Source organism: Aristolochia californica, unplaced genomic scaffold, assembly GCF_029961685.1.
Source record: "Aristolochia californica isolate CCGP_79_NKW_82.1479 unplaced genomic scaffold, dmAriCali1.0.hap1 SCAF_3, whole genome shotgun sequence".
NCBI lineage: Eukaryota > Viridiplantae > Streptophyta > Magnoliopsida > Piperales > Aristolochiaceae > Aristolochia > Aristolochia californica.
In genome coordinates, this window is record NW_027181992.1 from 4547411 (window position 1) to 4561979 (window position 14569).

Here is a 14569-nt window from a genome sequence, read left to right on the forward strand (position 1 = left end):
AGAAGTATTTCATATCCGAATACTCAATTAAGATGACCCTGCCCTTTATAGGGCCCATTGGTTTGGATCGTGAAGTGAATAGATTGATTTTGTCCGCAGTGGGCCCCTCGATGGCGATCATATTCGTCGTTATGACCAAGCCCACTGCGGTTGCATCTTGAGAGCCAATCATGCACAGGCTGGACGACTTTCATCTGAAATGAACATTTTGCCATTGTTAAAATGTGGATTTCCATCCGTGTCCTTCTCACTGTATTGAAGTAAATTTAATGTTCTGCTCGTCTGCAGTTGGGTATATCGACGGAGTTGATTATTATTTATAGGACAAAGTTTCCAACAAATATACGAAAATGCCACTGGATTTGCTGGACTTGCAATACAGAAATCATTAGAGAAAAACAATTTTTTTTTCTGAAGCCATTCCATCAATTTACTTGATTGTGGAGATTCTGTTCGTGCTTGCTATCTCGCGTGATTGAGACAAATAGAAGGGACTGGTATACGGAAACGATCTGAATTTCCCGAACTTTCAATGCTGAAGTTATAAGAGCCTGGAATGGTACAGAAGGCTCCAGACGAACGGAAACACTACAGTCCACAAAAAAAAAAAAAAGTGAAACCATTACATCCCATAAATTGCCGGTTTCTGATCTTTATTTAAGTTATAAGAATGATTATGCAACCAGACTCAGAATCCATGAACGGAAACTCGACGAGTTAGCCCCCTAAACTTGGCCCGTATCCTCGTATGAAAATTTGGGTTGAGCTAGATTCTGTGGGTGTAGATGGATGGGAGTCGAAGATAGGAGAACTGTTTCGTTTCCTTGATTCAGGATAACATGCGTCGTCGTTCAAAAGCTATCTTCTGATTTAGCAAATTGGGTCTGGAAGCACTGAACGGCAATGGTAAGTAAAACTCTGTTTTTTAATCTACAAAAGAAACTAGGAATCCGTTCGCTTCCAACCGACCGGAGGAAAGAAACATGTCTGGCCGATGATCTTGTCTGGCTAACTGAAGATTTTTTCCGTATATTATGGGTTAAAGCCTAAAGAAAAGAGTCGTGTAAACGTGTAAGCTTAACTCGTCCTCTCTGTTATCCCTATGTAACACTACCCACTGTAAAATTTGAATCCGTAGAGCAAAATGGTTGAATCAATATCCTCTGGCAAACGAGACCCTTCTCTCCCATATGAATGCATCGTATATAACCTCTCAATCGTATCTCAAGTATTGGGCTTCATTTTAGGTTTGACAAGGTTACGACGACTTCGAGGGTCTGATTTTTTTCTGTAGTTTCGTCTCAACTAAGAAATTATGTTATGCCAAAAAGCAGAAAAAAAAAACACTTCAAATTTCTGGAAAAAGAAAAGGGCATGTGGCTGATGCGTGATTTCAACAAGTGTCCATCTCAAAATTCTAGGGAAGCCAAAATCATGGGCATCATAATCAAGGAAAGGGCCAAAGTTTTAGAAAGAGGAAGACTTTAAAAATGATTTCAGATCAGAAAAAAGCGAGGGAGAGAAGAGACGGACATGTCGAGTAGCGACTAGAGACATCTGCGGGGGAAAAGTTAGAAATAAAAAAATAATGGGAAGAAGGGAAGGTCGTCGTCCGTGGGCGGGAACAAGGGCAGACCCATTTGAAAATGATGGCCCCAACTCACGCAAAAGCTGAAAAAGAGCTCTCACTCGCATACACCCCTCACATGCACTCCTCTCTCTCAACTCTCTGTTAAATTAACCCCGAGGTAAACATTACATTTTCTCTCTCTCCTCTTCAATTCCTAGCAAATCTGTACTTGCATGATTCGGATTCTCCGCCATTCTTTAAGACTTTCCCCATTTTTTAACTTTATAATACGGATATTTGTTGCCTTTGGTTCAGCCAATGTTGTCTTCCATCTGTATATGACATGGCTGTTCTTTTCTATTTTTTTTATTTTTTGGGTTTTAAAACTTGGGTTTAGCTTCTACAGTCGTTCCTTAAATTCCTTTTGTTTCTGGGGTTTTTTCTCTAATGGGTGTTATCGATTTTTGGGTTTTACCGGTTTCAGTTTTTTAGTCCGTGCCTAATTTCTCCGGGTTTGCTATCTCTTATTATCTTTCTACCTGTTGATTGTTGGAAATGTGGGGTTTTACGGTGATGGGTTGTGAACATTTTTTGGCATTTTATACTTGATGCAAATCGTTATGGGTTTTAGCGGATTTTTCTCTGTACGAGTTTTATAATAGTCATTCTTTTATTCTCTCTCTTTCTTTTTTTCTGTTTTTCTTTTCTTTTTCTTTTTCGTCGTTAGTTTGGTCACTTGATTTGGGCTTTTGTACCTCCTTTGTGCTTATCTCAGCATTTTCTTCTGCTGGTGATTTGAAACGTACGTTCTATCTTCCAAATTTCCGTTTGCTTTTATCTTTAATGTTTTGGTTTTGTATAATCATTTTTGTGGTATTTTAAAAAAGGTTAGATTTCGTTGAAGTTTGGTTGGTTTGTATTTGAAGCAAAGCAGAGAAAAAGAATAGTCCTTTTCAACACAGTTGTAGTTGCAAGATAATCATCAATGGCTTCTGCACTTGGTGTTTTCTAGGGTTCCATTTTGGGTTCAATTGTTTTCTTGTGGGTGTCGCTTCTTATTCTCCCAGCTCTTGTGGTTGTCTGGCCAGTCACTGTGACATTCCGAGAAGCAAGGCTGCCGTATTGTGCAGATGGAATCATTTTGAATAGTCTACGTCTTCAAGTTTCCGCAACATGGATCGTAGGAGTTGGCTGTGGAGAAGGAAATCGTCCGAGAAGAGTCCGGGTGAGACAGAAAGCTCCGGATCAGTTTCTTCGCTATCGGAGAGATTCTCCGATGAACAGGTGAAATTTCATTTTCGGCTTTTACCATTGCTTTGGTCCGTTCATGCATGTTTCTCTTTGCTTGTTGTAGTTCATGTTTCAGCTTTTGTCCTTTTTCAGTGATTTTGAGATGGTGCAGATCTTTACACTTTGATATATTTATTTATTTTTATATTTTTCTGTTTTGTTTGTTTTCGATGTTTTTCTGTGTTCGTAAACATCGGAAATATCATGAAGTTTATGTTATTAGTTGTGATTCACCCCGCCATGGAGGATTCGCATATCTTATTAAGCTTCTGCTGTCTCTGAAACCAAAAGTTCCCTGCCATTTTGGTGGTTGACACAACTTAAAACTTCAGTCTGAGGTCAGAATTTTTGAACCTACATTTTGTTCCTACCAGATTTTGGGTTTTCTTAAATGTCAACTGGAACTAGAAACACTTCATCCAAAGATCTTAAACCATTGTACAACTTATCCATTCCAATGTTGATTACTGGGGTCAAAGCTAATCTTGTTAAGTATCTTCTCATTTCCAGGATATACTTTTTATGACTGTTGGATAAACCACTACTCGTCATTTGTGAACTTACCTGAGATGAAAGAAGGAAAAAATGCAAACTTAATTTTGATTCTTCCAACATGAGAATATTAACTTCATTGGAAATAAACTTATTTTATTCTTTTATTTATTCACAGTTTGCTATTATTCTCATTGTCATAATTTTTCTTTCGTGACATGATATAGAGCAAAGCTGAACATCACATGCGTTGAAGATGATGAGAAAAACTAAAAAAAAAAAAAAGAAGAAGGAATCATTGAGCAGAATGGAGGAAAATTGAGGTCAAGTATTCCAACATAGTTGGCTCAGGGTTTTGATTGTCAACATTGTTAGTGTTAGCTAGTTGTTATTAGATTCTCATAGTGCCTCGGAAGCAAAGGATGGGCCTCACAACTCATATTTTACATATGTAACATTTTAAAAGAAAAACCAGTAAGATAATAAATCATCATGAATCCTGAGCAGCTTAGATCTAACCCATTTTTTGGTCTTACTGAAGCTAGTATCTGGTCTTGCATATAACAAACACTATACAAGGTGTCATTTTACTGACATGAAGAACCCCAAACTAGCAATATCCACCCTTGAAGCTAAACCACAGCGAAGTTTCATACTCAAGTCAAATGCTTGAATCTTCTCTTGTTTGGGTCGAACTATCATGTTTTGGTGCAATGTTGATCTATTAAAATCCAAGCAGGAATATTCAGTTAGCTGTTGTGGTATTGTTTTTTTTTTTTTTTTTGAGAGAGGGGCGTGCCGCGATTCGAACTCGCGACCTGACGCACCTAATGTAAGAAGAATACCACTAGACCAAATGGCCATCGGTCGTATTGTGAATATAAAGAATTTAAGTTTTGGGCTTTCTAGTGTTTTGGTATATATTGGACATTTAAACTAAGAATACATTTGCACAGATGTTACAGAAAATATGAACTGCGGTTCCTCATGCTGGCTAAGTTAATGTGATTTGCTATTCAAATGCGCAAATGTATAAATAGCAGCCACAAATCTGTCTCAAATTCTGTTTGTTTAAATGGTATTTTCTAAAATTGGTTGACTCTCAAAAAATAAAAAGATGGAACTGACTATTAGGTGCAATTCATCGGTCTTTGCACTTTTTAATCATTTTATATGTTTGAGAGGATTTCTGATTCCTGTCCAAATTCAAGGGCTTAAATTGTTCTTTACCTAGGAAATGAGGTTTAGATAATGAATCAACATAATTACCTTCTGATTCATCTATTGCATTTTATGAACTATCTTTCCTATTATCTAGCTAAGCATCAAGTCTGAAACATAATTTTGTTTTTTGTTCCCCTTGTCAAAATGGGAAAAGAGTCATGAGGTAACACAAATACTAGAGGTGCATGCCTTGCAAGCATTAGTAACTTGCATCCACAATTCTCTTTATAACAAAGGAACCTGGCTCTTCAAGATTTATTTGATATTGTGTTTAAAAGGAAGGTATTACCGTATAACCCTTGTCCTTGGGTTGTGGGGTTTAATTTAATTTTGTATTGATCTCTTTAGGAATCATTGATTGGTGATGCAGGAAGCATTGAGGGCTTCTCCTAATCAGGCTCAATCACCAGAAGTTTCATCAAGTCCTTCGGGCAGTGATGCCAATGAGAGTGATAAAAATTCATATGAGAAGCTTTCAGACAGTGAGAAGCCTTTGATGGAAAAACTATCAGATGCTGAGAAGACATTGACGGAGAAACTATCTGCTGCTCTTCTGAACATAAGGGCAAAAGAAGATTTAGTCAAACAACATGCCAAGGTCGCTGAAGAAGCTGTTACAGGTATATAGTTCAACCTGTTACTCTTTGTTCACAATGAATTGATGGCCAGATTGGTGTAGCATATGATTGCACTTGATGAAAGTTCTTTAGTTTATGAATTGCACTGGACCACCTTTAACCATGGGGTTGTTTTGTTGCTTGAAAATCATGAAGGCTGGATGATGTCGGTTGGCCATCATACTATTTTGCTTCCAACAGGATAAACAGAATGGTTGGGTCTGTCAAAAACAGTAAGAGGTCTTGAAGAATGGTTGGGTCTATCAATCTGTGAAGACCCTTTGATTTCACATCGGGCTGATGCATATACTGATATGAGTCTTCAGATTGATCAAATGGATCCTAAACCATAGGGAATGAGTCACCCATGTAATAGCCCAGATTGCAGTTGCAGTTTGGATGCATAGTTCTCTCTGCTGTTCCTTAAATTGGGGGAAATCTTCTTTTTTCTCCTTAACTGTGGGGGCAACATATGAATTATTATTTAATGCCTTTTCTTATTTTTTGTTGGATGTAACTCTTCTAGGTTGGGAGAAGGTGGAAAAGGAAGCTGCGATTTTAAAACAGCAACTCGAAGCTACAGTCCAGAAGAATAATGCTCTAGAAGAACGCATTTGCCATCTTGATGGGGCCCTCAAGGAATGTGTGAGACAGCTTAGGCATGCAAGAGAGGAGCAAGAGCTGAAGATTCGTGAAGCCATTGCAAATAAAGTGCAGGAATTTGAATATCTGAAACTAGATTTGGAAACGCAACTCAGTGGACTCCAGACTCAGCTTGCGGCTGCAAAAGCTGAAGCCTCTTCATCTTCTCTTGATCTTGACCTCATGTCTAAGCTTGAGGAAGCAGAGAAAGAGAATTCGGCCCTTAAACTTGAGCTCCTTTTGCAATCTGAAGAACTCAAGATTAAGACTTTGGAAAGAGATCTGAGCACCCATGCAGCTGAAACGGCTAGTAAGCAGCATCTAGAGAGCATAAAGAAGGTGGTCAAGCTTGAAGCTGAGTGCCGAAGACAGAGAGCCTTGGCACGTAAGGCTTCTTCATCTGGTAATGAGCAGAGGCATGTGTCTTCTGCTTATGTGGAGTCTCTTACTGATAGTCATTCAGATTGTGGTGACCGGTTGAACCAACTTGAAACAGACATTTGCAAAATGGGTAATGTGGAATTGAATGAGTGTGAACCAAGCTGCTCGGATTCTTGGGCTTCAGCTCTTATTGTTGGGCTTGATCAATTCAGAAGTGAAAAGGCAAGCAACAAAAACCTGACAGCCTCTTCCTCAGAGTTCGGCCTTATGGATGATTTCTTAGAAATGGAGAGGTTGGTGGCTCTACCTGAGGCACAAGAAGGGAACTTGCATGAGGAGGAAGGATGCGCTACTAAGCAGCAGAGTCCTAGGAACAGCAGCCCTTCTAGATCTGAATTAGAAGCTGTGGTTCAAAGAGCTGTTGAACTGGAAGAGAAACTGCAAAGGTTGGAAGTGGAGAAAGCAGATCTAGGGAGGGCTTTAGATGAAACTCATGATCAGCTCGAGAAATCAAGAACTCAATTAGTTGAAGCTGAGGAGCAGATAGTGGGGTTGCAAAAAGAGCTGGATCTAATTAAGGATTTGAAGCAGGCTAGTGAGAAGGAAGTTGAGGGTGTGAATACAAGCAGAAAGATGGTTCAGTTACAGCTTGAAGCAGCAGATGCTGAGGTTCAGGTGCTCAGAGCAAAGGTAGGCTCCCTAGAGATGGATATCGAACAGGAGAGAACATTGTCAGCAGCAATCAAGGCCAAGTATGAGCATTTGGAGGCTGAGCTTGAACGTGAGAAGGCACTATCTGAAGAAATCAAGAGTGAGTGTCAGAATCTGCAGATGGACGTTCAACTAGAGAAGACCTTGTCCGCAGAAATTAAGGCAAAGTATCAAAATCTAGAAAAAGAGATTTCAAGGAAAAGGGAGGCTGAGACTCGTTTGGTAGCTACTGCAAATGGTGAATTAAAGTTAAAACAGGTTACACTTCTTTCCCAGTTATATCTTTGGGTTCTTTTAATGTTAAGTTTCATTCATTTGATGAAAGGATTCTATGGCTAAATCAACTTTATCATGAGCGTTTTATACATGTGATGGTCATTCGTAACTTTGTGTATGTATTCAGGAGAAGGAGCTTGCTGTGGCAGCTGGAAAGCTCGCTGAGTGTCAGAAGACAATAGCTTCTCTCGGGCGACAACTGAAATCACTAGCAAGCCTGGAAGACTTCTTGCTTGATCCTGAAATGCCAGAGCTCAATGGCCTATCACTGGCACACAGAGGTGCAGAAACGAAAGTATCACATTCCAGTTTTGGAATCCCAAAACTAGTTGGTGGGCCTGGCCCCTCACAGAATGGGAAAGAAGACTCCCCGCCTTCATCTTCATCCTCATCGTCCTCTGGAAATCATGGTGTAGAGAAAGCTAGAAATGGGATTGGGAAGTTGTTTTCTCGGAGTAGAACTAGCGTTCAAGTTGAAAATCTTTGAAGAGTAAAATTTCTTGTGAAAACCTTATTTGGACAAGTGCCAACTATTTGTTGGTCTTGATGCTCTGATTAAAGCTGAATTGATGGGTGTTTGGCTTATAATCACAATCTACTACAAAGTGTAACGTGATAAAGTTCGGAATCTAGTCTGCATTGTCGGAATATTTCAAACGTAAACAGGACTACAGGAGACTACAAGCACAGGAAGCTAAAGAGGGTAGATGGTTTGGGTGATTAGAGTTCCCTTTTTTTTTTTTTTTTATCTTCTTTAGTTTTAATGATAAAAATGGTATCTGTGTCCTTTCTGCGGCAATCAACGCCAGGCGCGTTTTCTTTTCTTCTGCTTGTCGGTTTCTTCCTCCTCCTCTCTGCTTCTATTAGTTGCTTTCAACCGCAATGGCGACTTAGAGAGTTTTTACTTTGCTGCTCTCTTTTAAGAAAAGGTGAAAAGATGATCTAGTGTCGTGTCGAACTTAATAAATATATTGTTAACTCTGAGAATTGTTTTACCGAAGGTTCTATGGTGTAGTGGTTAGCACTCTGGACTTTGAATCCAGCGACCTGGGTTCGACTCCCGGTAGGACCTGTCTTTTTCTCTCAGGCATTTTTTGCAGTATGATGAAAGTAGACCTGATATCTATCTATTATCACTTGGCAATGTTCGTTACTGAACTGAACATAAATAGGCCTTGTCAGCCTTCTGCTGTCTTCTACAGAATTTGGATATAACTGAGATCTACAAATGGAGCATTTGGTACGAGAACGAAAGGAAAAACAGCTTGAGAGAAGGGTCTATCTTTGTCGGAGCTATGAATTTGAAAATGAATTGACCATTCACAGAGCACTTTTCTCTTCTCTCCCAAACATGAGTAGAAATCTTATTTCTTTCGTTTGCTCTTCTCTCCACTTGCTGTGCTGCTGAGCACAGCCTAAGATGGTTAACAAACCAGCATTTCAACATAGTCAAGAGCTCCATATAACAATAAACCAACATTACTGAATGAAATAAGCTACACATATTCTCAGTCCAACATATATAACAGGATAACATCTGTCACGTAAAAGCTACCATAAATTTCTTTGCACAATATTGCATATAAAAAAGAGATTTCGATATATACGAGTGGAACTACCTATCAATCTTTCTTCCGGACCCCATGCGTGCTGAGATTTTCTCTCCTGTATGCTTTAAAGAGATCCTGCCCGAGAAACAAGTTAAGTAAGTTCATGCCTGCCATGCCAAATAAGGCAAGTGGGAGCTCAACACCACTTCCAAATTTCAAGGCATCTATGATTAGTTTGTAAGTTATGAATATATGGCATCCAAGTCGCGCAAAAAAGAAGGTAATCCAATTCAGGATCCATTCAATTCTCACTATTTTACTCTCTGCATCACAAACTCCAGCCATGCGACGCACTTTTCTTACGTGCAGAAAGATAGAGTGCATCTGTGAATCAAAGAAGAGATTATTCTCACTAAAGATGCATAATCAGTAGAGACACCAAGAAGATGATAATGATATATAGAGCACTATTCAAGAAAAAACTCAAGGATTACAGTCAGGTTAGCACAATCAACTTTGGTCAACTGCAAGTAGGTTGGATCTGGAACTGGTTTCAGTTCGTCTGGGTATCAATCCAGATTGGATCCACAAATGATGCATTATCATCGTAGTAAGCAAGTAGGAAGAAGTGATGCAACGCAAAAGATACTGCAGCATTTTCTGATGAAGAGAGAGAGAAAGAGAAAGAGAACTTTGTTATCCTGTCTGGCCACCTATTTTCTTTGAGACATGGCAAACCATTATCTCAATTTAGGCTGTCACTGGCTACAGTTTCTAACTTTTCGTTTAACACATATATGTAGAGACTTGCATACTTGAATAGTATAAATTGGACCTGACATGTTCCTAAACTGACAGGAATATTCATCGGATATACATTCACATCTATATTTGGAACAAGCAGTTAGTTAATAGTGAATTCAGATTTGTCCATTGATAGCTTTAACTATAATCAAGCAATATAGGTCACTATGGAATTTGCATTTGACGAAAAAATACATTACAAAATATTAAAGATGGAAACTTGGATACTTTTTTTGTACTTTGTGTTTAGAAGATTCCATGGGGTTAAAGCAGATCAAAACATACACATAAGTAACAACAAACACACATGGAGAAACATCTTAATTTTGTTCTTTTCAATTTCCTTTTGTTCTTTTTTCTGTAACATTTAAGCGAATAGAGTTTGAAGAAAAAGATTCAACATACCTCACAGACAAGCGTGAGAACAAGATAGTTGACGGTGACATTTCGATACAAAGCAAGGGTGAAGCAAACCAATAATATCAAATGGTGAGCAAGAATGGAAGGAATCCAGCCACTATACAGATGGTAATGTATCATATCCAATTGGTCATAAGCAAAGTAACCGCATGAGAAACATAAGGCAGTGTATGCGCCAGGCCAATTGCCACTAAATAACTGTGAGTGATCAAACATGTTGGTCAGACCACTTCTCATCCATTGATTTACTAGAACAAGAACCACTGCAAGAAATCCAAAGACTAGTTTTAGGCAGTGGAAAAGAGAAGAAGAAATGGTTTATAACACAAAAGAAGAAAAAGGTTAAATAGTAGTTCTAAAATGCAGATCATGCCATAACTCTTATACCATAAACCCATAAAAATGAAGTGATAAACCAATATGCATTGGGTGACACAACTGAAATATATCATCAACATTACAGATTGATCTACATGGCTGCATCCATTGTCCAAAATATATTAGCTGAAACACCAATTTGCTACCGTCCTAGAGCAGATTATGGACCATTGCGATCTAGGCTGTAAATGCATAAGATTTGGACCAGATAAGGTACTATCTGGATCAGATCTATCTCCATCTATCCAGACCCTTTTTGTTTCTTTTTCTTGAAACATTTTCTTTATTTATTATTTGCAGATGGTCTTGGTAAAGGCTTCGGCCTAGTCGCAGAAATGTTGTAGGCCGTAGGGTCATCGTGAAAAAGAAAAGTATAGGAACCATCAAATGCCAACTAACCACTGTGATACGCATACAAAAATATGAATAAGGAAGAATACCATACCCTCATGGAAGTAAAGAATTTGCAGCATAAAGGTGTTGCCACCTCCCACTAGGATGAGGAAGAGCCACTTAACAAAGGCTTTCACACTTCAAGGCCTTTGACAAAAAAGAAGAAGATAGAACGATGCAAAACGCACTAGGTATTGCTAGGAAGGCAATCTATCCAGACATCCTTTACAAGCCAGGGAACAAGCTATGGTTTTCACACTTTAGTTTGATTACTCCCAGAGAATCTCCTAATTGTTCCAAAGCAACTAGAAAGAGATCCTTTAACCAGAAAGTATTCAGTTCAGATGTAGGATACCAATCTAGAAGTTTTCACAACTCAATCGTGTATGATCGAATCAGGTCTGGGCTTTAAATAGGGGTCCATTCTGGAATGTCTAACACCCATCTCACAACTTCTTCATGCAGGGGCGGACATCTGTCCTACTGGTCCAAAACTCCCTTGCCTTTCTTGGTTGGACCAACCCAACCGGCGGTTTCCCATCATCATCATGAAGGGCTGTTGGAGTAAAAGATAGCTCGAGATACACATAAATCAATGGGTTAACAAGAGAGTAGGCACTCTAAATTGATTCAACAACCCATATAATCTATCAGTGATAGGAAAATAAACATGACAATGAAGGCACTTGGGCTCCATGTTCAGATCCTTCAACCCAGAGAAAAAAAAATAATAAAACAAAATGAAGATAAGAAAGCATGAAAAGTAAGTTAGAGACTGGGATCGGTTTGAGAATGAAGCTAAAGCGTTCGATTTGCAAATCCAGCTTCAACATGTATATTGAATTTGCAACATATATTTGCAACTTCTGACGATGAAGAGAAAGTTAAGTCACCCAAGCATATCAACTAAAATGAAGATAAAATGATACAGAATCGTTAATTATCTCATAGGTATTCTACCATGTTCAGGAAGGAGTTCAAGCAAATGCAAATAACTCAGAAAGTCTCATTTCTATACTCATTAATTCATGTGTGATAGAGATTTTTGTTGCATCAGTAGATCTGTACAAGAGAAAGTGTCACAATAACCAGTTACAAACTAAGAAGCAAGATGAAAGTCATCACAAACCCCAAGTGGTCATCCCAAGCAAAATGAGACAACTTGAGAAAATAAAAGAACAAAAAAGAAAGGACGAGAAATCCAAACTGCCACCGAAAGAATAGTCAAGAGCACTTTAGTTCTTCTTTTTTTCCACAATATTGATTAAGCATGCATACACTCGTTGAAAAAACTCTCTGGGCGGCAATTGAAGAACAGACTCAATCCACCGATAAATGACTGCATAAAACAAATTAAAAACGGGATCCCTAAATTGAACCTCCTAAAAGATTACTTCAAGACATCCTGGAGCAAAATTTAGAACATTATGGTCTCTGTGTTCCTTGGTACCCACTACTCGTGTATCTATTAAGAAGAAGTGAAACTACGCTCATAAGCTGAAGACAAAAACAAATCAAACATTCATCAACAGAAAGAAAAAAAAAATCCACAAGAAGCTAACAGCAAACATTCTGATCAAACTCATACGCAGGCATAATTCAGAAACAATGAACCACATAAAATAATCAACGAAATATGTCCTATAGACCTAATATAAGTCAGAAATTAAAATATTCCAGAAAAAAAGCAGGAGAGAGCAGTACCGGAAACAGAAGTAATAGTGGAATGAAGCAAAGAAACACTGGTATTAACAAAAAGAAGGTCCCTGGAGAGCGAGAACCGAATGATCCAATTAGCAATTTGGAAGAAGCAGCAGCCAGCAACAACAGCGAGGAGCTCCCTCCTTCTGTTGAAGACGACCTCAAACACAACCGAGACGAACCACAAGACGAGAGTGGCGAAAAAGAAAACTGCCGTATCTTGTCTTCCTCGTGCCATGGGCACAAATAAATCGATCACCGCTATTTGTCAGTGGGAGGCTGAGAGACTTCCACTTCTTCTTCCTTCGTTGCCGCAGTGTCCTCAGCTCCATGAGCTCAGAAAGTATATAGCAAGATGACGCCGCGTTCACTCAGAGGTGCCTTCCATGCTTGGCTATCTCCTTTCTTGCGATTCCGCAGAATTACACGGAGGGAGAGCGGAGAGATGGCAGCCGTCCAGCTGCTTGGGCCAAAAGTATTACGCGCTCCGCACTCGTGAATCCAGATTGCTGACACGGCGTTTCAGACAGATACGAAGATCCACCGGTCCGAGTCTGGCCGCAACTGGTTTGCCTCGTGGACTAGCTGACGCCACCGGGGCGCCTCTGACTTTTACGCATCCCGAGCGCTTCATTAAATTATTTTATTCATTCAACATTTTTTATCTCGAAAGAATTAGAGCGAATACAATTACATGAATTAGATGACAAAGAAGTGAATTCATATTAGAGTTTGTGTAATCCTAATCCGACCCATTGATACTGTTTATTTCGTTGGCAAACACTTCCATTGATACTGTTTATTCCATTGGCGTACAATAATATTAAATAAAAACAACTATTAACCAATTAATTAATCTGTTTATTAGCTAACAAGTCAAACTTGGGAAATCGAGGCTACCACTGAGGCATGTGATTCTTCCTATGTACCCTACGATTCTGATTCTGTCATGAGTTTGATCCTATCTTTGCTCCCAAGAAAGTCTCAGAACTTCTCTTTTGGTCTTCTTTGGTCCCCGGGAGCGGGACCAAGGGCGGGAGCAAGAGCGAGGAAAAATTCTTCCTCCCCCGCGTCACCGCCGAGCCCCTCCCGTCCGCCGATGACAACTACGCGCAGTTGCAGAGAGGGAGAAGAAGATTTTGCGGATGGTCGGGAAAGTAGCGTTCGTCGCGGTGGCCGGCATTGGCATTGTATCTTTGGGTGCGTTGCTGATAATGGGAGCATCTGCTGAGGAGGAGGATGATGAGAAAATGATGAAGAGACCTGGCGAAATGGGTCATATATCCAGAAGGGAATTCGAAAATAACCCTCGTGGTTATATTCGTGACCATCGGGAGAGGATGAAAGTCGCCCGTTCTTTGGGTTGAACACTCCTCTGTAACTCCTCCTGTGACTTCCAGTACAGCGCAACTTTGAAACTTCCACGTCCCTACTTGTACTTGCTTCGGCGACAGACAGGGTCTCTAGCTTCCGGCTTCTAATTTTTATGTACAATTATTTCTTTAATATTTTCGGGGGTGAGATGCAGTGTACAATACAGTTTCCAATAGGCAAAGTGGCTCAAAAAATTTCACTTTTACTCACGCTCGACGCTGAGACTAAGTTAATTTAGTTAGATTTTAATGAAAATAGTTATATTATTTTATTAATTTATAATATTAATAATTTTTAATATTATATTATATTATTAATTTAAAAACGATCATTAATATATAATAAAAGTAAGAATTTGATCAAGTATATAGACTAAATATTTTTGTTTAAGTATTATATTTTTTATAATTAAATAAATTAATATCTTTATTTTTTTAATTAATGTATTAATTTAGACGAAACAAAAATCTATCTTAATTTATTAATAATATACCCTATTTATTTACTTGATATATTTATGACTTTTAAGAGTATTTTAAATATAAACATTTAAGAGTGATAATTTAGATATTGTCTTTGTTTAGGTATATTATTTTTTAATTTAATTAATTTAATATATTTATTTTAAAAAAATATAAATTATTTATCATATTTTTTTTAAATAAAAATAAAATAAAATTATCTTAATAAAGTTAAATCTATCATAGTATTTCATTAATAAAATTATTCTCTACTTTCCATTAAAT

At 38.5% G+C, this 14569-nt stretch overlaps 2 protein-coding genes and 1 non-coding gene across 5 annotated transcripts; 2 read left to right on the forward strand and 1 right to left on the reverse strand.

The window, feature by feature from the left end:
- Positions 1-1610: 1610 nt before the first annotated feature.
- On the forward strand, positions 1611-7791 carry LOC137959170 (filament-like plant protein). Of its 2 annotated transcripts, XM_068806519.1 has the most exons (5): positions 1611-1748; positions 2659-2854; positions 4947-5196; positions 5720-7185; positions 7331-7791. In XM_068806519.1, the coding sequence occupies exons 2-5, from the start codon at positions 2744-2746 to the stop codon at positions 7688-7690; spliced, it is 2187 nt and encodes a 728-aa protein (XP_068662620.1). In that variant the 5' UTR covers positions 1611-1748; positions 2659-2743; the 3' UTR covers positions 7691-7791. The 2 variants fall into 2 exon arrangements, with proteins under 2 accessions (XP_068662620.1, XP_068662619.1); XM_068806518.1 differs by lacking the exon at positions 1611-1748 and having other exon boundaries at positions 1859-2854.
- Positions 7792-8203: 412 nt separating this feature from the next.
- TRNAQ-UUG (transfer RNA glutamine (anticodon UUG)) lies at positions 8204-8275 on the forward strand. Its single transcript has one exon. It is a non-coding gene; the product is annotated as a tRNA-Gln (tRNA).
- Positions 8276-8501: 226 nt separating this feature from the next.
- LOC137959175 (uncharacterized) lies at positions 8502-12876 on the reverse strand. Of its 2 annotated transcripts, XM_068806524.1 has the most exons (4): positions 12453-12876; positions 9963-10240; positions 9066-9137; positions 8502-8888 (listed from the first exon to the last, which is right to left on the reverse strand). In XM_068806524.1, the coding sequence occupies exons 1-4, from the start codon at positions 12685-12687 to the stop codon at positions 8826-8828; spliced, it is 648 nt and encodes a 215-aa protein (XP_068662625.1). In that variant the 5' UTR covers positions 12688-12876; the 3' UTR covers positions 8502-8825. The 2 variants fall into 2 exon arrangements, with proteins under 2 accessions (XP_068662625.1, XP_068662624.1); XM_068806523.1 differs by having other exon boundaries at positions 8502-9137.
- Positions 12877-14569: the final 1693 nt, after the last annotated feature.

Bases quoted from the DNA above. Each gene is read 5' to 3' on its own strand.
- LOC137959170 (XM_068806519.1), top strand. From the start codon at position 2,744: ATGGATCGTAGGAGTTGGCTGTGGAGAAGGAAATCGTCCGAGAAGAGT. The intron at 2,855-4,946 runs GTGAAATTTCAT...TTGGTGATGCAG, and splicing joins AGAGATTCTCCGATGAACAG to GAAGCATTGAGGGCTTCTCC. The intron at 5,197-5,719 runs GTATATAGTTCA...TAACTCTTCTAG, and splicing joins CGCTGAAGAAGCTGTTACAG to GTTGGGAGAAGGTGGAAAAG.
- LOC137959175 (XM_068806523.1), bottom strand. From the start codon at position 12,687: ATGGCACGAGGAAGACAAGATACGGCAGTTTTCTTTTTCGCCACTCTC. The intron at 10,241-12,452 runs GTACTGCTCTCT...GATTTCTTGCAG, and splicing joins CACTATTACTTCTGTTTCCG to TGGTTCTTGTTCTAGTAAAT. The intron at 9,138-9,962 runs GTATGTTGAATC...TTTGATTCACAG, and splicing joins TTCTCACGCTTGTCTGTGAG to ATGCACTCTATCTTTCTGCA.